The sequence below is a fragment of the Diplotaxodon limnothrissa genome, linkage group LG3 (genome assembly GCF_057381915.1).
Source record: "Diplotaxodon limnothrissa isolate DT_005_m linkage group LG3, D_limnothrissa_male_GT1.1, whole genome shotgun sequence".
NCBI classification, from domain to species: Eukaryota; Metazoa; Chordata; class Actinopteri; order Cichliformes; family Cichlidae; genus Diplotaxodon; species Diplotaxodon limnothrissa.
This window is the reverse complement of record NC_140598.1, coordinates 5346950-5371481: the sequence shown is the minus strand read 5'-3', so window position 1 is coordinate 5371481 and position 24532 is coordinate 5346950. Positions and strand designations below refer to the sequence as shown.

At 43.1% G+C, this 24532-nt stretch overlaps 1 protein-coding gene and 1 pseudogene across 8 annotated transcripts in view; one reads left to right on the top strand and one right to left on the bottom strand.

The window, feature by feature from the left end:
* The window catches only part of LOC146634319 (protein NLRC3-like), a 580191-nt gene that overhangs the window by 310174 nt on the left and 245485 nt on the right, over window positions 1-24532 (bottom strand). For 2 of the 8 annotated variants that reach the window (XM_085376599.1, XM_085376625.1), the window contains exons 1-6: window positions 7318-7436; window positions 6961-7062; window positions 5890-5968; window positions 5542-5728; window positions 3613-5413; window positions 591-764 (exon numbers count right to left, since the gene is read on the bottom strand). In XM_085376599.1, the coding sequence (XP_085232725.1) occupies window positions 591-764; window positions 3613-5413; window positions 5542-5728; window positions 5890-5968; window positions 6961-7062; window positions 7318-7436 (2462 nt within the window). Of the gene's footprint in view, window positions 1-590; window positions 765-3612; window positions 5414-5541; window positions 5729-5889; window positions 5969-6960; window positions 7063-7317; window positions 7437-24532 lie in introns of those variants that run through there. The other 6 variants (XM_085376555.1, XM_085376616.1, XM_085376632.1 and 3 more) reach the window with 6 other exon arrangements.
* LOC146634323 (uncharacterized) lies at window positions 18073-23748 on the top strand (annotated as a pseudogene).

Genomic DNA, 24532 nt, shown 5'->3' with positions numbered 1-24532 from the left:
GAACCACGTGGGTGTATGAAACATCGCTTTCAGTTTTAATAGCACATGGCAACATTCAGACGTGAATCTATACAGTAACACTTTGATTTGTTACAGTGAGGAGACTGTTGAAGGAACGATGAGGGGAAACTGTAACAGCAGCAACAGAAACCAGGAGACAAAGCTGAGGTCTGGGTTCCTCTATGCTACACACAGCCTCCTGCTCCTGGACTTTAGTAAACACATAAATGTCTCCAAGTACACTTACTTCAGAAACTCTATTAAACTCATTACAAGTTTACTTCAGCTTTAAATTACTCACAACATCAGCACACATGAGTAAACAAAGTAACTCACAGCTACTGTTCAAGTTTAGTCATCTTTAATACAAATATACCTCATTATTATGAATCTCACAGCTACCTGCTCATTGAACTGAACAATAATTCTGTTTGACCATTAAAACAAAATATGTGACTGTAAAAAAATCTTCAGACAGTAATTAAGAATCTCCTAAGCAATCCAAAGATAAAGAAAAGTTCACCTGCCAATTCTATAAAGCTTGGTTGTTTGTACAATAATATCATTTAATGATATGTTTGGATCCTGACCTGAGAGTTTCCAGTGTACAATGTGGACTCTGCAGTGCAGCAGACAGAAGCTTCACCCCTGAATCCCGCAGGTCATTGTTACTCAGGTCCAGCTCTTTCAGACTAGAGGACTGGGAGTTGAGAACTGAGGACAGAGTACCACAGCTTCTCTCTGAGAGGTTACAGCCACTCAGTCTGGAAGAAAACAAACAAACAAACAATTAAATCAGTCAAATGAAACATTTTTAATGCCAGCATGCAATACAATTATTGGTTAACTAAATAGCTTCATTAAAACACAACTCTTCTTCTATAGCAGCACTTACTCCTTGCAAGCTCCACCTGCTCCACCATCTGAGTCAGAAGACATGAAAACAAACTGTAAATCTAGTAGAAACATGATTGGAAATCTTCTCAGATCCATTTGTACATTTAGAGCCTGATCCTGAAATATAGCAGCACGGACATTCACAGCAGCAAAGGGTTCTTGCTGATCTGAGCTGGCTTGGCCCTGGCTTATTGAAGATTAAAGAAAGCGGAATCAGCTGTTCAAACCCCCACAAGGCTGCCCGCTGTGACTGAAACAATGGGACGGGTCGTGACTTCTCAAAATGGGCTCATTGAACGCGGCACGGATAAGATCTTGAAGAAGCTCATGGCGGTCGTGAGTTCTCAGACTTTGCTCTTTGAGCGCAAAACCGATAACCTCTCGGAGAAGCTCGTGGCTCTCCAACGGGAGATTGAGAGACGAGTGACGGACTGTTAGATCAGCTGTGAAATTGACATGCAGTTGTTCGCACCAAAGAAAACCACCATCATCTCATGCGGCTAACATACCGGCGCCAGCTGTGGTCTCAAGGCTGGAGCTGAACAAATCTCACCCTGATAACAGACGGTGTTTAGACTGTTCCTTCCCATCCTAAGCATGCTTATCCCCTCCCGGTGCAGACGGTGGGTCGAGGGGACCAGCGCAAATGCTGCAGGCCCGGGTGCGCTGTCTACACCGGCTGTCTCTCACCTTTTACCCATCCCTGTTGCTTGTCATGTGTTTCTATGGCGCATTAAGAGTTTTCATGTGCTCTGCACTAAGGTCATTTTTTTTGTCTGTTCTCAAACTGATCTCCCTGTTGGAGCTCAGTTTGGGAGGAGTTCTTTTTTCTCCTCATCTTTCCTGATGTTGTGCATTTTCTGCTGTTTGGTTCCGGGTCGCTGCTCTAGCGGCTGACCGGCCAGCTACCTAGCCTGACCCGTCTCCCCAATGTGATGTTTGTGTATTGTATGTACGGTTGGCAAGGTCAGTATCCTAATTGCCCCTTGAAAATAAATACAGTGTTCTGAATCTGAATCTGAAAAGATTACAGAAGACGACTCTGTTCAGTAAATATTACGCTCATACTGTCAAGAAATACCAAAGGTAGGTAAAACTCTGGTTGTTGCAGCCATCCAGTATGACATGCTTTGTACTGTCCTGCTGCAGTTTGTGACACCTGGTTGATGAGTTGTGAAGGATGATGAAACAAACACTTCACTCAATGTTTGTCTTCTAAACTGGATGTAATTTGGGCAGCCGATAGTTTGTCTTAATCTATCCCAGCTGCAAATAGGAACACAACAAATAAATAACTTTACCCACTTGGATCCTTATCATTCAAGATTGTGAAAAGATTCTCTACTCGGAGAATACTGGTGATGTTAGATGAGAGAGATGGAAGATGATGAAGGGGAAGAGTTTTCACAACTTGAGGCCTTTTGTTTTCACTGTATAGGACAAAGAAGACAGGAAGGGAGGGAGAAGTGAGGAGAATAACACACAGGAAATGGTGTTGGGCAGACTCAAACCAGGCCCTGGAGTCACGACTCTAACCTTCAGTGCATGGGTCACCTGCTCAGCCAGGTAAGCTACAGCAGTCAGCAGTGTGTGAGTTAATTTGAAGACAATGATGACTATAAGTCAAAAAAAAAAATACTATCATCAACCAACAAGGGGAAAACAGTGAGCTTGAATGGCCAAGCTTTGACCAAGTGTGGCTCACTCCTCGGTCTTCTTGCACAAGGAGTGAACCACCCTGCATGGCTATCAATGTGGTGCAACCAAGGCCATCATACAGTACAGGCCATCCAAGCTGATTTTAACTTTTCCTCCCAGATACCACCTTAGAAATCATCTAGATTAGGATATGTTGGCTGTTCTAGATCCAATCACAACAAACAGAGAGCTGCTGTGTGTCCAAGGTGAACAGGAAGAATATATACATGCATAAAGTCAATAAAGTCAGAAGGTTTGCTTTAGACTGTGCTGCAGTTTATCATCAAAGACAAACAGGCACCATGCTGCCAACAAATGGCATCAAGTCTGACTTGAGGTTTTTTGTTCTTTTTTTTAAATCAAGATTAAATTTTATAGCAACCACAGCAGAGATGACCAGGGAAGGTGTGCTTGAGGGGATATAGCTACAACAGCTGGTTTCAGACTGAAGATGAACTGAGGTGCTGCACCCAAGTCTGCAGGTTCAGGGAGGGACAAACATCTGCTGCAACCAGATTGGAGTGAGAGGAGAGAGCAGGCCAACAACAACAAAGAAACAACAAACACACTGTGGAAGACCGAAGCAGAGTTTAGTTTAAAGTGGAACTAAGGATGTTTCTCTGGCTGCCAGGATTCACTGAGTAATTCAAATGCTTTCTTTAATGCAGGACCCACCATGCATGTAAACGCAAGTGTTTCACCAACATTTGTGACTAAAATAGACCTGCAGTAGAAATGTATCTAGGAGCATGCATGTGAATATAAAGTATCACAACATCAGGCACATGCAGCCGAAGTGTTTAAACAAAGACTGATAACATAACAGCAGCAGTGATGATCAGAGTTTATGGTGAATCCAGCGTCTCGAGTTCTGGAGGCATCAAAGAGGTCACAGTTGTATTGGAGAAATCCCAAAACTTTAGGATACAATTTCATACAGAGACAGAAAGCCTGGTGAAATAAATTACTGACACAGTTGGATGTTAAAAGTAAAGACATGAGTACAAATATACTCACAGAGCTTTGTTGGAGGCTTTCACCACTGGTAGCAGCCTCAGAAGAGCCTCCTCTGAAGCAGAGTATTTCTTCAGGTCAAACACATCCAGATCTTCTTCTGATGACAGTAAGATGAAGACCAGAGCTGACCACTGAGCAGGAGACAGTTTACCTGTGGAGAGACGTCCTGATCTCAGGGACTGTTGGATCTCCTCCACTAGAGAACGATCATTCAGTTCATTCAGACAGTGGAACAGATTGATGCTTTTCTCTGCAGACAGATTCTTACTGAGCTTCTTCTTGATGTACTGGACTGTTTTCTTATTGGTCTGTGAGCTACTTCCTGTCTGTGTCAGCAGACCTCGTAGGAGAGTCTGATTGGTCTGCAGTGAAAGACCCAGGAGGAAGCGGAGGAACAAGTCCAGGTGTCCATTTGGACTCTGCAAGGCCTTGTTCACAGCACTCTGGTGGAGAGATTGTAGGTTTGGTTTGCTAATTAACTTAGACAACATCGAGATTCTCTGTTGTTCTTCCAGCAGATTGAGTCCAGAGTTGATGAAGGTCAGATGGACATGAAGAGCAGCCAGAAACTCCTGAACACTCAGATGGATGAAGCAGAACACCTTGTCCTGGTACAGTCCTCTCTCCTCTTTAAAGATCTGTGTGAACACTCCTGAGTACACTGAGGCTGCTCTGATATCGATGCCACACTCTGTCAGGTCTGATTCATAGAAGATCAGGTTTCCTTTCTGCAGCTGATCAAAAGCCAGTTTTCCCAGAGACTCCATCATCTTCCTGCTCTCAGGACTCCAGTGTGGATCTGTCTCAGCTCCTCCATCATACTTGACCTTCTTCACTTTGGCCTGAACCACCAGGAAGTGGATGTACATCTCAGTCAGGGTGTTGGGCAGCTGTCCTCCCTCTCTGGTTTCCAGCACATCCTCCAGAACTGTAGCAGTGATCCAGCAGAAGACTGGGATGTGGCACATGATGTGGAGGCTTCGTGATGTCTTGATGTGGGAGATGATCCTGCTGGCCTGCTCCTCATCTCTGAATCTCTTCCTGAAGTACTCCTCCTTCTGTGGGTCAGTGAACCCTCTGACCTCTGTCACCATGCCGACACAGTCAGGAGGGATCTGATTGGCTGCTGCAGGTCGTGTGGTTATCCAGAGGCGAGCAGAGCGAAGCAGTTTCCCCCTGATGAGGTTTATCAGCAGCACATCCACTGAGGTGGACTTTCTAGGGTCAGTTAGGATTGTAGTTTTGTGGAAGTCCAGAGGAAGTCGACACTCATCCAGACCATCAAAGATGAACACAACCTGGAAGTCTTCAAAGCTGCAGATTCCTGCTTCTTTGGTTTCAGTAAAGAAGTGATGAACAAGTCCCACCAAGCTGAACTTTTCCTCTTTCAGCACATTCAGCTCTCTGAAAGTGAATGGAAATATGAACTGGATGTCCTGGTTGGCTTTGTCTTCAGCCCAGTCCAGGCTGTATTTCTGTGTTAAGACTGTTTTCCCAATGCCAGCCACTCCCTTTGTCAGCACTGTTCTGATTGGTTCATCTCTTCCAGGTGAGGCTTTAAAGATGTCTTCTTGTCTGATGGTTGTTTCTGGTCTGTCTGGTTTCCTGGATGCTGTTTCAATCTGTCTGACCTCATGTTCATCATTGACCTCTGCAGTCCCTCCCTCTGTGATGTAGAGCTCTGTGTAGATCTGATTCAGGAGGGTTGGGTTTCCTGCTTTAGCGATGCCCTCAAACACACACTGGAACTTCTTCTTCAGGGTGGATTTAAGGTTACGGTGACAAACTGCAGCTTGAAGTTCTGAATGAGAAGAAAAATAAACACTCAATTCCAAAAATAACTAATCTTTAAAACATGTTGCTCCATCTTCCATCTCTGGAAAATGTTCATTTATCCAGAAGCTTAAATCTTTAGATAAATCCTCTTACTGCTCTGCAGACGGTCAGCCAGCTCCTCCTGCTTCATTCTCCTCAGGAAGTCCACCGTGATCTTCACACATGCCTCTCTGCTGCTGCTCCTCTGACTCTCTAAGCATTCTGGGTAATCTGGACTCAGAACCTTCTGGATCTTCTTCAGCTCGTTCTTCACAAAAGTGATGATGTTGTCCTCCAGCAGCTGGAACAGAATATTTATGAATGAGCCAATCAGACTGAAAACATGGAGCCAAACATCAGATCCATGTTGGACACACTGACGATCCACTGGTCTACAAAGAGCAGCATGGAGATGACTGTGAACAGAACAGATGTAACAGTAGTTGTTGTACATGTACAGACCATAAATATGGAGTCCAGCTGTGTTTGATGCTGCTGGGCAGACTGACCACTGGGAACCTCTGAGCTCTGCTGCTCCACTCTGTGGAGGAACCATGAAGGATTAGATCAACACAGGATAAAGATCTAGGAGTTTCTGCTCAAATAACTTCATCTGAATCAAGTCTGTCAAGTTTTAAACTCTCAGATTGTGAACATATCAGTAATTTTCAGTCTGTTTTCATGGACGTCCTTTCAGTGGTGATGTCAGGGATGATTTTGAAGAAGCTCATTAAACTGAACCATCAGCAGATCACTGCTCCAAAACCAGAACATGATCCGAGTCTCCCTCCACCACCAGAACACCAGCTTTACTAACGTGGTAGATCAGTGTAGTACAGATCAATAACTGATGAGTCATTTGATCAAAATCACTGAGTGCTTCACGTCTGACCCTCTGATGCTTCTGTAGACATTTTGCATATTTAATGAATGTCTGACAGTTTTACATTCATTCTATGAACACAGTGGAAATGTTGTGTTATAGTCTCCATGTTGTTTCCAGCATCATAAATTCTTAAGTTCAGAAAATTAGATTCTTTCTTCACAGCTGAAAAACAACAACATTTATTCTCTATTGAAATCTGCATCGTCCACTCCAAAGGTCACAATCTGAAGGTAACATCTGGTTTTGTTCCCTGTGGTTAACTCTGAGCATCAGTATGGTGGGATTTATCCACTACATCCACACCACTGTGGTTCAGTGTTGTCCTGATGGAGTAACAGCAGCCAGTATGATCCAGGCTTTAGCTGCTGGGTCTCTGTGTGACCTCTCAGACTGTTTAACAGATCAGACACAAAGAGAATCAGAGCAGCTCTGTTCTTTAAAGACAAACATGAACCCACTCAGGTCACACTTTCCCCACAGATATGAGCATCACTGTCCTCAAACAGCAAATGACCAAGTCGAACATTTGGATCTTTTCTCTTTCATTGTTTTCTTTTTAATGAATCTTTGTAACAATCTGAGGATGTTTCAGGTCATATTTATCCAGGAAACACAAACATGTAAAGGAGTCATCACAGCTCTCTGACCTCGTTGCTCCAGGTTCACCACTGAAGGCTGGATTATAATCTTTGGACCGGTCACTCCTCACAGACGGACAGCTGGACCCTGCAGACTGTGACCTCTGACCTCTGCAGACACAAACATGATTGAAGCAGCTGTGATCACACAGACTGCAGATAATGCAGCTGTTTCCTGTCAGTAACATCCTCTTAGATTAGAGTTCAGCTTTTTACAGGAAAACTGGACAAAACTGATTTTTGTTACAAACTCATTTTCATTTCCTCTCAGCTCACAAACACAGTCAGACAATCAACCAGAGTCAACACTGATTATAATGTCAGTGCAGAATTATTTCTGTTACTCAGTGAGTTCAGCTCTCTGACCTCGTTGCTCCAGGTTCACCACTGAAGCCTGGAGGGTCACCTTTGGACCGGTCACTCCTCACAGACGGACAGCTGGACCCTGCAGACTCTGCTCTGTCCTCCTCTTCCTCCATCATCATCTTCAGTCAGTCTGAGAGGTAAACCACAAACACTCAGTGAGTTCACATTAACAGGAGGAACTGAGTTACAGTCGCTGACCTCTGACCTGTCATGTGACCATGAAACCAGGTCAATATGTCTGTAGGTTCAGTCATCCAGGTCATGTGATCTAAGGAGCTTGGAGAGAAAAGAGACGTCTTTAAGTTTCTGGAAGACGTTTCATCTGAGAAGCTTCTTCAGCTCTAAAACCAAACGGTGGAGAGTCCCAGATATTTAAACCTGAGAGGGAAAGAAAGCATGTCGCTGACCCACCACTGATGTTATTTCAAGGAGGAAACTGAGAGCCTTTGCACCAGGAGCACAAACATCAGCTCCAGCAATGATCCACTGATGTGTTTTTATTCCATGTATGAATGTTGTTATTGACAGAGATGACGTTTGTGTGTCAGTGATGCAGTGACTGTTGTTGTTACCTGTACAGGCTGGTTAGACTCTATGAAACAGATCATACAGATCTCTGCATGTTAGAAGAGACTATTAAAGGTCATGAATGAGACAAAGGCAGGGAGGCGTCCTTTACAGCTAAACAGCAGAGTGAGAGAACAGCCAGCACCTCTACATTTATCACATTATACAGCACATGTATGATACTGACAGGGATGAGAAGAATTTAGTGATTCTGATCCCATCATTGATATTACTTATTGATTCTCAGTAGCTCTGCTCTGACAGTCACCACCATCACTGAGCAGCATATCAAAGACATTTGTGCACATTAACTGCATGTTGTGGCTCAAATGTTTGTGCATGTTGGAGGCATTTCCTCTTTGTTGTGATCAGTGTTGGTCATTACTCAAAACAGTCATTATTACACATATTACACAGAACACTTTGATTAAAAGTAATGGAGTACGTTACTTCATTACTCCTCATAACATTACTTTGATGTTAAAATGAACAAATGAGCATGTAACAACATAAAGCTGAGGTACAGCCCCACACACCAACACAGATCCTGATGAGGTCACGTGATGTTTCTCTGAGTGTTTATGAACACAAATCAAAGATGAAACAGCACAAAGACACTTCAAAGTGATTCTACTGTAGAAACATGAACAGGTAGAAACCTGCAGCCTGACTGCTCATCACTTTGTTACCTGTTCAAGTTCAGCAGCAGCAGCTCACTTTATCACGGTGCTGGTCTGGGGTCAGTGTTTACTCAGCTTTAACCTCACTCTGGGTTCTTGGCTAGCTTAGCGTTAGCTTAGCGTTAGCATGCTGTGTGCTAGCTTAGCGTCAGAGCTCTGCAGGTGTCTCCTGTGTAAATATTAATCACAGTGACAGTAAAGGAGGTAAAGGGCTGTGACGTCATCACGTACGCTGCGTCCTCAGTGGGCTCTGAGTGAACTCAAAGTACAAACTACAAGTACACAAACACTAACTAGCTCAGAGTGGCGGACACACTCGGCCTCGTTGGTCCAGCTGTGAGTCCGTTACCGTGAACTATGGAGCGGCAGATTTGTGCTGAACTAAGCTGCACACAGCTGATGTTAGCCAGGAAACATTACACACTGACTTTAATGGAGAGACCGGAAATACAAACACACACAGTTTGTTGTGTGAAGAAATCAAACACGAGCTGAACAAACAGTAAAGTTCCTAAAGACAAACTGTTAAAGGAGGAAACAAAGCAAACTTACAGTTTCTTCACACACCAACAACAAGCTCCACTCCACACCTGGACACTAAACACGGACACACAGGTGAGCTGCTTCCTGGAAGGAGGCGGGGCTCCACCTGAAACTCAGCACAGGTGGGAGGGGCTCAGCTCTGTGTGTGCTGATGTGTTAACTTTAAAAATATGCCGTCTGACTGCTCAGACTGAGTCAGAGTAAAGTTCACATGCTGACGTGTGGAGACATGAAACCTTGTTGTAGCTGCAGGTGTGAACACACTGATCCCAGATCAGCTCTGCTGTATTTGTAACATGAACATTTCTGCTGCAAAGCTTCAAATGTTCAGCATGTTTCTCTGTTTCCAGTCTATAGATCCAGTCACACTTTCTACCTTCACCTGTGCAGTAAAGACTGAGAGCAGAGCTGAAAGCAAGCGTCCAATCAGTGAGCAGCATCAACACCTGAGCTTCATTCAGACTCTGTTATTGAAGATGTTGTTGGTACAAAGTTCATCTGCTGCTCACATGAATCCATGAAAGATTTATTTCACTGAATGTTTCTTCAAAGCTCATTTCAACCTGTTGAAGTCATGAATGAAAGTGCAGACTGAGAGTGGATCACATGATGTTTGAGGTGTGTCATGTGACATGTTCAGTATTGTCACACATGTCTAGATTGTCCCTGATATCATAACTGCTCAAACACTGATGATTATATTTGAAGAATTATTCCTGATGGCAGCAAAGTTTGAATGGAGCTCTCTGTCTGTGCTGATTTGTCGCCCTCTGGAGGTCAAAGCACAAACTGCATGATGTCACTGTAACCACCACAGAGACAGGAAGTGTTTTTATGACTGAAACACTGAAATGATGCTAACGGCTGTCGTTAGGCTCACTGACAGCAGTGCTGATGTGTTCATGTCAAACACTGGCTCAGGTCAGACTCCTTCATCCTTCTCCAGCGTGAGGCCGCCCTCAGACCCACAGGAGCTCTGACCTTTGACCTCCTGACCCTAACCATTTTAGTCTTGTTGCATCTTTAAATGCAAATCCTGTGAAATGGTCAGGGGCGGCTCTAGAGAAATTTTCTTAGGGTGGCAAAATCAAAGCCTTTTTCCCCCAAACACATATGCAGGTGGTTACATGTGGTTAAAATGATTCAAATGCAGTAAGTATGCACGTTTTTCATATAAATATAGTCTATAACTTAATTATTGTCTGTACCCACATGATTACACACTTTAGTTACATGAAACATGTGAGTTTTGATGTTATGTACTGTACAGCCTGTATATTAAATACATATGTAGCCCAATAAGTATAAACTCCAGAAAGCTACACAACATGGGGCGCTTCATTTACAAACACAAGTCTAACTTAAGTTTCACTGTTTTTGTTAGAAAACTGTCACATTGTTACAGCTTAAATGACACAAAATGTCAGAAATCTGCACTGTCATGAACAAACATGTAAACCTCATTTTTCATGATTTGTTGGATTCACCCTCTGAGGTCTGAAATACAACCGGACATTTGTGACTCCTTTGAGTTTACGTTTGTATTTCACCCTCAGATTGTTTCATTTTATTTTTTCCTCCTCTTGCTTTGTTTGGTATCTTTTCAGCTCAACTGAATTTAGTTGTTTTTTCACTGACATACTGCATTAGTATTACTATTACTATTAATGTAACTATTACTGATCTGAAATCACACAAAGAACCTAAAATCCTAGCAGTATTTTTTACTGTAAAAAAACCACAGACGTGTTGGGTAAATGTTTATAACTTGAAATGCAAATATAAATTGTACATTTTGTAAACAGATACAACTATTTATCTAAAAATGCAGCCAATACACCTGCTGTTTTTTCATTTTCTACAACCATTTAAAATAGCACTCACCTTCCTTCATTTCCACAGTGTAACATCCATCCACCTGTATAAAATCAGAAATTCCCATGGTGTTGTTCAAAATGTGCTCTGGCACAATCATAAGCATCACTTGCTGCTGAAAACAAGAAAAAAGCCGGTCCTGCTATGGGCTGAACCATTTGTTAATGTGGAGGGGGGGACACTATGGAATATATCCAGTTCTAGCATTTATATTCACTGCTGACTGTAACTACGCTCAAACTGTTAAACTTATTTTAATAAACAACACTGTCATATGCAAAACTGGGGTGGCACTTGGGGTGGCAAGGGATCATTTTAGGGTGGCACTTGCCACCCCATGCCACCCTTCTAGATCCGCCCCTGCTGATGAAGCCAACAGGTTCGCTTCATTTGCAAAAAGCAGATATGAGTTTCTGAGGCCACAGTCTTCTGTGGCAGAAGGGGAATCAGGGGAAGCCCTGGAGGAGTCCACCACCCACCAGAAACAGGTCTGAGCTCTCACTGCAGTTGTAAAGGGGCTACACAGCCCACATGAGGCTGAGGGATGCAGCCTTCTGTCAGACTGTCACTAACACAGAGAAACACCCGTGTACACTCATACTCATGGGCACATACACCAATCAACCTAACCCCACTAACTGCTCGTCTTTGGACTGTGGGAGCCAGAGAACCCAGAGAGGACCCAGACATGGGGAGAGCATGCAAACAGCTTAGATGTTGGATTTGAACCCAGAACCTTCTTGCTGTCAGGAAACAGTGCCAACCACTTTTCCACTGTGCTGCCTGTTTGACTCTGATACACCCATTTTTGAGCTCTTAAAAACAGCCCTCCACACAACAGAGACAAACCATAAAGGACTTTGTGGCTTGTAGGAACCAAAGAAAGTTTAAGGTGCAAAATCAATAGGTTGAAAGGAAAGTAATAAAGGAAACATGTAATTATAACAGTAATGTTGGCTGTGTATCACGTGTGGCATGTCATTGTGGGGCTGGCCTCTGTTGGGATTGAGAATATGTGATGGCGGGGGCAGGGTTGGTTACTGGGGTTTATCCTGATCTCCTGTTTAGTGGAACTGTGCTCCTTTGAATCCACAGCACTAACCTGGCACACACACATAAAATGCATCATTGCTACAGAGCACAGCAGGACTCATTATGAGTGGTGGGGCAGGCTGGATGGTGTTGAGGAGTCGTATCGCAGTGACATTGGCTCCCCTGCTTCACTCTCTCCTGCCCCACTAATGCAACTCACTAATCCCTCTGTCCCCTTTAGGTGGGGCTCACGCTGACAAGATAAAATAAGCTGCACGACTGGTGGGTGGGGGCTGTGCTGTCAGCCCCCCTGGGTCTGCTCCTCTGTGATCCTCAGTGGGCCAGTATGCCTCTCCTGGTAGCTCCATGGGGGATGGTGTGGTGGGTTGGTGGGTGCCATGGCGACTATGTGCGGACTTCACATTTTTGTCTGCTGTGACAGCTCCTTGATCTGGGCGGGGCCAGTGGGGTGTGGGTAGGTCCTTTGTGGGGCTTTGGACGTTGCCTGAATATTGTCAGGCAGCTGGGTGCTGTGCCTCGACCCTTTCTTCCTTTGCATTTGTGGTTTGGTGCCATAAATGCACAACATAGAAGAGCCACCTCGACGGGACAACACTCAGCGGTTCATCTGTCTCTCTTCCACAGCATGTCTTTATCCTGTCTTCCTTCTCTCACCCCAACCAATCACAGCAGATGGCCCCGCCCCTCCCTGAGCCTGGTGCCGGAGGTTTCTTCCTGTTAAAAGGGAGTTTTTCCTTCCCACTGTCGCCAAAGTGCTGCTCACAGGGGGTAATATGACTGTTGGGTTTTTCTCTGTATGTATTATTGTACGAGCTACCTTACAGTATAAAGCACCTTGAGACGACTGCTGTTGTGATTTGGTGCTGTGTAAATAAAACTGAATTGAATTAAGAAACAACTCTTAGATTCCTCACATGATTCTCCTGTATTCCTACGGGACGCCAAGGTAATATAACATGGAAGTGTGTCGCAGTGCCTGGTGGCCACATGTTACCCATAAACTGTCAACCTGACCGTGCTGTAGCTACGTCCAAAGACTAGTTAAAGATTAAAGCTTTTTGGGGGGTTAAATCTGACATAAAGAAAGAAAGAATAACATTAAAGTCGATTCTTTTGATCACTGTAGTTCTACTTTGAGGATATGACGTGTAAAAACCCTCAGTCGTGGCTGGTGGATCTCACATTCCTGGTCTTTGTAATTCCAGTTCAATGAAGCCTCATTTTCACCTTTTGCCAGGTAAATTTTCCCAACTGTTCTAATGTCCATGCTGTGGCATTGTCCCATCATTTGTATTTCCTGTTAATGGATTTTTAATATGGTCTGGGAAATTACTATATATGAGTAACTTCCTGTTGTATTGCAGCTTAAGGCCATTGTCACTGAAATAAAGCCCAAGTTGTAATAGTTTGCATCCAGAACGAGGAAAAGGAAGAAACCCAAACACTGCTCAGTGGATGAGTCCGTCCTGGAATAAATACCAGGACAAAACTAAAAAGAAGAGCTTGTTTCCTCGAAGCAACAACAGAAAGCTCTTTGTCTCTACAGATGTTTCTGGGAAACACGTTAACAATATTTAAACATTTGTTCTTAATAAACGTTTTTACTTAATGATGCTTTATGATATTTCTATCTGACCTAATGCAGCAGCGTATCCACATGAACTCTGCAGTGTTTCTACCCAGAGGCCACCGTGGTCCTTCTTTACTAATGCTGAGGGTTTTCTCCCAGCCGTGATAGCCTTTGACAGGTAAACTGAGTCATTCCAGCCCAGTGCAAAAATAACCTCCCTGTCTGCTCTTAACTTCACGCATCGATGCTAAAACGTTGCATAACTGAACCTGCAGACTGTGATCCTGTAGCTGTCGAGGAGAGGGCTTGATGCCGTCCATCTTCTGCTCAATTAACAACGCCTGCAACCTTTTGAGCCTTGGTCCTGCTACAGTCACAAATATAACATCATCACTCTTTATTTGATCCACTACACTGCTGTCATTTCTCTGTTATGGCCCCACAAGGTCACTGAATTCTGTCATTCTTCTCCAATCCATGGTTTTCAGTCACTGGTGGGCAACATTACTCTACCACGACTGCAAACAGTGGACAGTTGGTAGGTAGTCCTGCAGGACGCCTGTCTCGAGCCAAGGCTACTTGGAACATCTCTCCATGGAGGAACAATGAAGACATGAAGAGAAACTATAAATCTTTGGGACTTGTGCTCCAACAGCTTTGTTTAAAGGCCTGAAAGTGGCGACGTCTCTCCCAGAGCTCCAGCTCAGTGACATCTATGTGTGCCTTGTATGCTTCAGCTGACGCTGCTGCCAGGATGAAAGCTGTCAAACCGAGCACAGCTACATGTTCCACCTGGATGGGTAAATAATGTGTTTGAGGTGAGAACAATCAGGAAAGCTCGCCAGCGGCTTTACTTCCTGAGGAGGCTGAGGAAGTTTGGCATGAACGCCAACATCACCTCAAATTTCTACAGGTGTGCAGTCGAGAGCTTGCTGACGAGCTGCATCACAGTTTGGTACGAAGCTGCTCTGCCAGCAGCCGTAAATCACTACAGAGGGTGAAGGCAGCAGAGCACATCACTGGCACGAGGCTTCCTGCCATTCAGGACATTTATCTCCAGCGGTGCCTCCATAAAGCACACAGCATCATCAAGGACCACAGCCACCCAGCACATCAGCTGTTCTCCTTGTTACCATCGTTACAGGAGTCTGTCTGCTCGGACTACAAGACTCAAAAACTGTTTCTACCACCAAGCCGTACGACACCTCAACCACAACACTTAAACACACACAACACAGCACTCAGAAGCTACCTGCAGCTTCACAAGTACTCTGTTTAATCTGCACTGGTCACTCCACTTTATTGTCATTGATATTTATATTTAAAAGTGCAATACTGAAATTTTCTGCTGCTCATTCCTGTGCAATGTCCCATCTGCCCTCCCGTCATATTTCTCTTCAAGATTTTCTTATTTAATCACTAGTGTACATATATTTATAGATACAAATATATTTAGTCATCTTTTCTCTTTTACCATGTCTCTCTAATATTTGCTCCTTACTATTTTTCTATTTTCTTTATTATTTTCTTTTATTATATTTTCTCCTACTGTATCAAGCTGCCGAGTGACTGCTGCTCGTCAAACACATTTCATTGCAATGTTGACCCTGTGCTAACTTGCATATGACAAATAAAACTGAAAACTGAAAAGAAGAAACTGGTCGTTGTTAAAGGAAAGGTAATCTCCACATAAGCAGCTTAGATGACCTTCCACGTGTAAATCTTACAATGTGTTGACTTGGACATGAACAGTGTAGGACCAGAAAAGTCCCAGCAGTGTTAATTTGTCACATTAATGTAAAATGAAGTATTTTTCTGATGTTGGGTTAATCGTTCCTACAGTTTAAATGAGCCGTCACTGATGTTCACATGTGGCAGCCATACTCTACGGCTTCTGTAAATAAACACTGATTACTGAATCCAGTTTTGGCTACATTAAACTCAAAGACGTTCAAAGGATGGCTGGAAAGCTACAGACTGCAGTACTGTTTGGCACCAGTAGCAAAGTATGTCTGTTGTGGAGTTGTAGACATGTAACTTGAACATGTTTGTAACTTTTTACTAGCATTTTGTTTACTATGTTTCAGATCTATGGCACTAAATGGGGGACTGACCACGTTTTTGACCTTGACTGGACTTACTGGGTCCAGTAAAGATATCATAGCCAAAGGTGGCTCTGCTTCCAGTTCTGGCTTATAGGAAGATCTCTGAAGGTTGGGTGTAATCCTCTCCTGACTTTGGATCACTCTCTTAGATCTAAACCTCCAGCTCTGGACTCGCCATCCTCAAAGACTGCTCCATAAGAACACAGGCATGTGTGAACAGCCCACTCCTCCTTTGGTCAATGGCACACACTTTTAGACGATGTGTATTCAGCATCTGGCAAGAGTGGAATCAACCGGGGCTCTTTCTAAATTGGCGTCACCATTGATTGTGGTGGTGGCAGCAGCTCATTCTGCTGGCTCTGTGTAACAGGGTCATAAATCACATTGTTATAATGTGTTCTAAACCCCCAAACTGCTCCTTTTATACCTGACTTTTAGGACCTCCAAGCCTGTAGTTGTGTTCATTATCAGTTAGAGCCCCTCCTCGTTCTTTTCTTCTTCTTCGGTGCAATCCTATAAATACAGTGTACCCCTTTTGCCTCTCCCCTTTTCTACAATCCCCCTGTGGGAGAGGTGGGTGTCATTTCTTTCCAACACTTTAAAACACACATATAATGCATATTTAGCCACCTGGATGTTTCTGGTTGCAATTTTAGTTCGATTATTGTCATTATTAAGCCTGTTTTTGTTAGATGTTATAAGTGTGTCGTATGTGTGTATCATAAATGTGTTTTAGGCGCCATAAATGCTAGCATGAATATATACTCCTTGCTAGCTTGGGAGCTGTGGTGGGTTGAACTAACCCTCTTCCCCACTGTTTGTATTTGGTCGTAGGAGCTGGAGTGGGCAAATTATTTACTGGGAGGTCTTTCTTTCTTTTACCTTTTTAATCAGACACAGCGCAGAATCACACCGGTTACATCTGCAGCTCATCCATCACCTGTTCTTCCCATCACTTAATGTTTTTGCTGCAAGACGTTGGAGTGAGTGCCATCTATTTTGCTGTTGTTTGGAGGCATTTTAGTTCAGTGAGAGACAGGAGGTCACGCAACAAACTGCTCAAACGAGTGGAAGCCGCTGCCCTCTGCTCGTCAGCTGGGAAACCTGGATCTCCCTTGTTGTGTTAACAGACCTCTCTGCATTGAATCATACCTGTTATTAACCTCTGTCTCTCTTCCACAGCATGTCTTTATCCTGTTTTTCTTCTCTCACCCCAACCAATCACAGCAGATGGCCCTGCCCCTCCCTGAGCCTGGTTCTGTCGGAGGTTTCTTCCTGTTAAAAGGGAGTTTTTCCTTCCCACTGTCGCCAAAGTGCTGCTCATAGGGGGTCATATGATTGTTGGGTTTTTCTCTGTATCTATGAAGCGCCTTGAGGCGACTTTTGTTGTGATTTGGCGCTATATAAATAAAATTGAATTGTCAGGGTCAAAGTTCAGAGGTAAGTTTGTTTAGCAAATGAATGACAATAAATCATACATGTTTGCTGATTCACAGATTGACAGCCCGGAGGAACAGGGCTGTGTCGTTCCTGTGATGTGATTCAGCTTTATTTTAGTATTCATTTATTTTATTAGCTTTATTTCAGCCACTCAAACAAAACAACATTATATTAAAACAGAGTGCAGGTCTCATCCAACCATAGTTAAATATGTGCCAACTGAATCAGTACGTTTCATGTAGAAATATCTGTGGCAACCTTTTGTTGCAGCAATGATCTCAAAACACAAGGGGGGGGGGGGGGGGGGGGGGGGCTAAGATGAATGTCTGCTGTGAGGACAGGGGGTGTGCATGTGTGCTCAACTCACGTGACACGTCATTTACGCAACATTTGGTCGATTTCAAAGTTACAGTGAGATAAAATCATGTTATGGATTGCACTCAGTATATTGTGCCGACATGGTGAGATTGTGTCTGTCGAGCCGAGGAGAGCGTCGCAGTGCCAAAAGCTGTAAAATGAACTATCAGGCTGGAGTGTGCTGCCACAGCACAGAGCAGTCACAGAGTCCTGCAGGCAGAAGAGGAGTGATCGTGTTAGCCACCTTACAAAACAAAAAGACATGAAGTGAAAAGCAGAGCGCAGAGTGAGGCAGAAGAAGACAGACTGGGCCAAGTCCTGCATGTGCGAGAGCGAGCGAGACCCGGGACAACGTCATCTGCCTCGCCTGGACTAGTCCGCCGGCCGGAGGAGGGACAGTGGCTGCACTGTGCAGCCGAAGACTCACTTTGATCGCGCAGGAAACGAGCGACGCAACCGGTCCACCGTCCGTGCAAACTGCGCCAGGCAGCGTATTGCACGCTGGAGGACACCGAGGAAAGTCACAGTAGGAGCGGCGCTTAGTGAGAGGTGATGTCGGGGGGACATGGCTTCTTCTCCGGTCACCCCAGCATCGCTTGAAGGAGAAACACCTTCACCCACCGGGAACGAGGAGCCCGCGACCACCCGACAGGTACGACACGCCTCCGAGACCCTCTGCGCGCCCGGTAACGTTGTAACGTTTTACCGAAGTTCATTCGCAAACACACCAGTTTAAGATGGACCCGAGAATCAGCACACGGGAGCACTGGTGTCTGACTCAGCAGAAACGGCGCGACGTGCGTGTAATGCTTCGTATTTGATAACGATGGAATAATTCTTTAAAATAAGCACACAGATAAACACTGGTGGGTGGAAAAGCTCGTGTTTTGGTGAAATGAGTCCCGCCTAGTCCGGTCTACACCTCATTCAGCAAACATCTGAGTCACCCTGAGACGCCAGTGCGCGTCCTTGTGATGCAAAAAGCCGTAAGTGACACGCTGTTTACACGCAGGAGCAGTTTAACACATGCAGGTTGTGCCAGTAGGCGTTTCCTTCAATGTGACACCAAACGTGTAAATCAGTGCTGGGAGCGGATGTTGGACCTGATCAGTCTTAATCTGACAAACTGTAGTTCATGCTCTGTTTCTAATTCAGCCCCATGACAGACAACCAGCATGTTCTCCTGTCACGTGTTATTGACACGCACATATTTAGTCCGTGTGTGGGATGTTAAAGGTGAGTTTGTTCAGGGCACGATCAGACTGAGGCCATTTCAACAGGTGCAAGGAAGTGTTAGTGTGGTTACTACGGCAGCACTGATGCCCTGATGAGTGCACATGGCTGGAATGAAAAGTCAATGCTATGTATAGCATGAACTACTTGTTGTCTAAGGCGGTGCAGAGAGTGAGCAGGAAATATCTGAGGTTGGATATTTCAGTACATACAGAGCTGTGCAGAGACATTAGGATCTTAAACTATTGTCTGTATCTGGCAAAGCGAGAATCTGAGCCTTGTGTACAAACTGTCTGGTGTTTGTTCTGGCAGGAATATGAAACTACTGTGCACAGCATGCTTATTAAGATGGCCCAGGACCAGGTCATCTTGCAGGATGGTAGTGTTACATCGAGAAGGTTCCTCTTTAATTGTTGGATTTCTGTGTGAGTTTTCTCCCTGTGCCTCTGTGGCCTCTCCCCACAGTATCCGTGTTTGTGTTTAAAGTGTTTAAAGTACAGCACTAGATGATCGTATGGGTGAATGTGACTTGTTGTAAAGCACTTTGAGTTGTTGTCTATATAAAGTCTAAATGGAAATCCACTTATGTGCAGAGGACCAGAAGATTCAGCGCATCGAAATAAAAAGTTCTTTGCTTAAACAATGAATTGTGCGATAAAATATTAATTTACAAATTCATTTTTAAGTTATTTTATTTATTCAATACAAAAGTAATTTATTATCTAGTAATTTAATTGAAAATAAAATAAATATTTATAAATCAGTATTTGAAAATAAATTATTATTCCATTAATAAATACTTCAAATCAGAAAAAAAAGAAATAAAATCTCAATAAAAACCTCACATCAAAAATCCTTTTCCTGTGTCGTCTCATGTCCAACATCTGTGTAGGCAGAGTGTAAACACAGAGGCTGAATGGCCTTTGGTATAGGTGCAAAGCTAAGACTGTCTAACCAATGACAGAGCTCCTTACCTCTCACCGGCTAATTTGCATTGCTCCGGGATTTTGGAAATTTATCCATTTATTCATTATGATGTGGTTCAGCATCATAATGCTGAACCACAGAAACACACACACACATATATATGTATATATATTAGGGGTGCAACGATACTCGTATCGATATTGAACCGTTCGATACAGTGCTTTCGGTTCGGTACGCATGTGTATCGAACAATACAAAATTTTTAATTTATTTTATCAACTTTCCTTCTGACGATGCTGTCTGTGTTGAGCGCTCAGTGGATCTGTGTTCGACTACTCCGCCTAGGCTGCACTGTCGAGCACAGATCCACTGAGCGCAGCGCAAGCTAGCAGACAGAAGCTAAGCTCGTTGCAACATGGCAAACTGAACCTCCCCCACTAGTGATGGCCAAATGAAGCTTTCCGAAGCACTGAAGCTTGTATTGAAAAACGGTTCATTACTCGAAGCTTTTCAACACAGTCCTCTCCGGTGACATCTGGTGGTGAAAATTTTGAAGAGCAGCTTGAATCTGCAAAATAAAACGGACTGCTCAATTATCACTGCTCACTCAAGAGTGGAGTTCTCTCTGATATTGGGCCACCGTTCCGTTGCTTTGAACATGTAATTGGTTTTGTTTTCTCGATTGGGGGGCTGAAAAAAATGTAATGCGTATTTGCGTAATACATTTTGATCAATAAACTTTCCCTATTTAAACATGCACTATGGTGGCCTTTCTTTGCTCATAACTCCTTGATGTTGGTAAATACAATAAGTGAGCAATATATATAATATACATATGAGAATGCACAGCACATTATGGAGTATGCCCCTGCTGTGGAGTCCTGCCTCCATCTACTTGTCGTTTAATCACTGGACAGCTGGACAGGTTCATACAAAATATTAGATTAGGCCAATTGTCCTATACATATTTTTGACCTAGGGGTGGGATTGATTGTGAACTGGAAAGGGAAAATGCTTAGGAAGCTGAGTACGGCTGCATCGTCACTGATTTGTAGAATCATTTTGATTCGATACAGGATCCGATTTGATTGGAATCTGGAAAGTTTTGCCTCAGTCAGAAATATTACAATTCTGATCATTTAACAGTATATATCCATAATTTCGTATCTATTAAAAGAAAGCTGACACACGTGAGACTTAATTAGAGATGTAAACAGAGAGTTATGAAACCTGCAGCTGCAGAAGCCAGCGAAAAAAAAAGAGGCAAACACAGCGCGGACCTGACGACACATCAAAATCTGACTCTGACGCGTCGGGTCCGCGCTCTGTGTTCACGTTTGTATGCAGAATCCGTAAACCTGCTCCCAGTTACTGTTTTAGCTGCATGGTGTTTGACGACATGTTGTGAGGTTTAACCTGAGATGCTGGCGTTTCAGGCATAATAACGTTAATTTACAAATCGACACGGGATTTTAATGAATCAATATCACTTTATTCAATTTAGCATGGATTGTAATCAGAAAAGCGATAATCAAAACCCACCCCTAATCAAGAACTTGCAAAGTAAAAACATGATCAATGTAAGGTAGCCCTTTTGTTATTTACATTTAAAAAGAGGATTAGTGTTACTGTGCGCTGGCTGAGTCTGTTTCTTTTCTTAGAAATAGTTTCTCCTGCCCTGGAGAAAATCCACTTGCATGGAACAGAAGAGGCTGTGGAGTGCAGGAACTACACTGCAAGCTGGTAGATATGCAGGTATTCCTGGGTCCTGCAGACTATCACCTAACAACAATAAACAAAATGATTTTCTAAACTGTGTAGCAATGTAATGTACGTATAGTGTCAAATACATTTTTGTAGTCTTCATCAGCTTTAATTCACATGGAAGTGTTCCTGAAGTCATATGCTGTAATGATATTTACATTATGAAAACATGATTTTGGACATTTCAAGTTTTTCACTTCGGCAGATAAAATGAATTGAGCAAAATCAACTCAAAATATTCCCACACGCCATAACGTCCTCTCTTCCTCGCTGGCTCCATATCTGTCAGTGGAATGATCACCTCTTCGCTCTCTGTCACCATCAACACACTCCACGAATCCCGTGGATGATTCACTTCCTTATATCCGTTTGAATCAGGTACCGAAGCAGTTACGTGCGTAATGAAGCTTCGGACGTCACTGGTCACGTGACTTTTGCCAAACGAAGCAAGCCTCGACACAGTGCTTCTGAACCAGTGTGTTGTTTTTTTCGACACACGCTCCGGAGCGTCAGCTTCAAGCGGGCCATCACTACCTGGCATCTTTTCAGCCACCAATGATAGTCATTGTATGTTATCAACATTTCACTAACTATGTTGTCTCTCATGTTTAAAATAGGCCGACCAAGAGCAAAATAGGTATGTCTGCAGACTCTGCTGTAGCCAAAGTTATCAGATCTCCTGTGTTTTTAAATCCCTAACTGCTCGATCATTATCATTTTAGAAGACAACAATTTCTCAAAGGAGGTTCAAAACTAATGCCTACAAGATTACCAAGAGGATGGTTCGGGGCTCTTACATGACTCTGGGAAGTCAACACTTGGTGGATGAGGTGTGTTACCTTTGACACTTTTAAGACAGTCCTGTTTATCACTACTAACAATAAGCAAATATGTTTTCACTCAACAGATCCTTCACAGCATGTTGTTTCTGGGCAAAATCAACAACATCCCCTTTTCTCCAGAAGAAATCTTCCCTAATCCTTTTGTTTTGGGTTCTTTAATGAGAAGATATCCCAGGCCTTTAAAGTTGTATTCGACTCAGCTTCCCAGGCGAAGTCCCTTCTCCTGTGTGCTCGACATGGTAAGATAACTCTTCTCACATTTTCAGTCAATCTGACAAACTTCCAGTTTTTAGGAAAGTATAATGCAAAGTGCTTTTTTACTGAGAAATCCAAAGAAAATCCATACTGTACCTTATACTTCAACATATGCTTCTAGCTATACTTCTCCACCAAACACAGAGACTGCAGGAGAGCTGGAGACTTGCTTCAGAATTTGTTAGTTCTAAATAATGTCTAACAGACTCATTATTGGAGATGCTTACAGTCTTCAAGGCGTATATGATGCTGTCACTGTGTAGCTGCTGGATCTGTTAAGCTCAAAGACTCTAAATTCAGCGTGTTTTGACAGCCCGGCATAGCAAAATAGAAAAAAAAAGGTCAATTAGCAAATTTAATTATAAATTAGTGAGAACAAAGATGGATTTTTGCTTATTGATTTAAAATTAAATAGATTTTTGTGACATGTTTCACCCCCTATCTTAAAATGTCTAAACCAAAAGCATCCAATGGTCCTGCATAGTTAAATAAGTCAAGCAGCGAAACAAACATGTTGATCAACTTTCTATGAAAAACAACTATATAATCAGGTGCAACACTTTGACCAGATCTGTAACTGTTTTCAGATCGTCCTGCAAAATAACTCAGAGAATGAAGAGCAAATAAAGCAGAGTCTGCAAGATCTCCTCACAGACTTGGACTTAGAAGAGAATAATAAAAAAAACAGCTTTCGTCTCGTCCACCATCTGCATTTCTCAAAAATCCCAAACCAACAAATCAGAAAGGTACTGCGGAGTCTCCATGTCCACCAAAGGTCCTAACGCTGGGAAAATTATGATTGCTGCCTCCTGTCTTAGCAAATGGCATAAATATGTATCTGGTGCGGTGATGACCTATTATCCAAACACAGTCCAGAAAGATTACTTTGATGGAACAATTGAAGTACCTGGAAATATCAGGTGTGAGGCTTTTTGTCTCCGTGATGGTGCCAGAATGAAGCCTTGCAGATCATGTAAGAATTTGTTTGGCTTGAACACAGAAGACCTCAGAGAGTGGCCATATGGTAACTGTGCTGAAGCTGAGAGCCTGAGCAATTTGCTTGAAAATGAGAGAGAAGTTGAAACACATGTGGATGAATACTCAGCTGAAAAGGACAACAGGCAGAGAGCTGAGGATGAGGTTGATGGGTTCTTAGAACCGTGTTGCAAAGGATTCGGTTTAACTGGACAGGTGAATTTTACAACCCAGAACAAGAGTGAGATTTCATGAAATCATTTGCATTCATCATTCTGATAAATCAAAGATTCTCTGCTCTGACAGCATCTGTGTGGATTTTCTGTAATCACAGAGACGTGTATAAGCATGTTTACTTTCCATCTCCATGTAATTGTCACATTTAATAATTAAAACTGGCTTCTATGGGTTTTTGTTTGTTTGCTTACATATCTAGTGTTTAATGCAATATGAAGCATTATCAGACAGCATTTATTGGGAAGAATCCCATTTTTATACTGGTCTGTACCCAGGGTACACAGAAAATAAAAACACATGTTTTCTTATTATGATCCCAACTATAATTTACTTAAGCAAAAGCACTACATGTGTAGTTATAATATTTATAGCAGTTACTGTTGAGCTTTAAATTTATCATCTTAAATGTTTATATGCTGATTATATTGCTTTATATAAGAAAGGCCTAACTCTGAGTACACTCTGTGCCAAAAAGTGCTGACAGGAAACTGCATGCTTTTGCAGAAACGTGCTTTTGCAGCTAGAAAGTGAAGCTGATATATATCAGTTTTAATTAGTTTTTACCAACTGCTTGCTAGGGCAATCCCACGAGTTTGGTGTTTTTGTATTGAACATGATTCCAAGTGCTTTCTATAACACATAGCAGAGGTGCCACAACAGAGACTGAGAAGAGGACAGGAAGAGACAGTGAAAGAGATGCACTCCTTCGCCATTCATGTTAAAGCGTTGCATAGCTTTAATTTTAGAGAGTGTTGCATAACTTCAGTCGTTTTTCTACCACAGGTGAAGCCA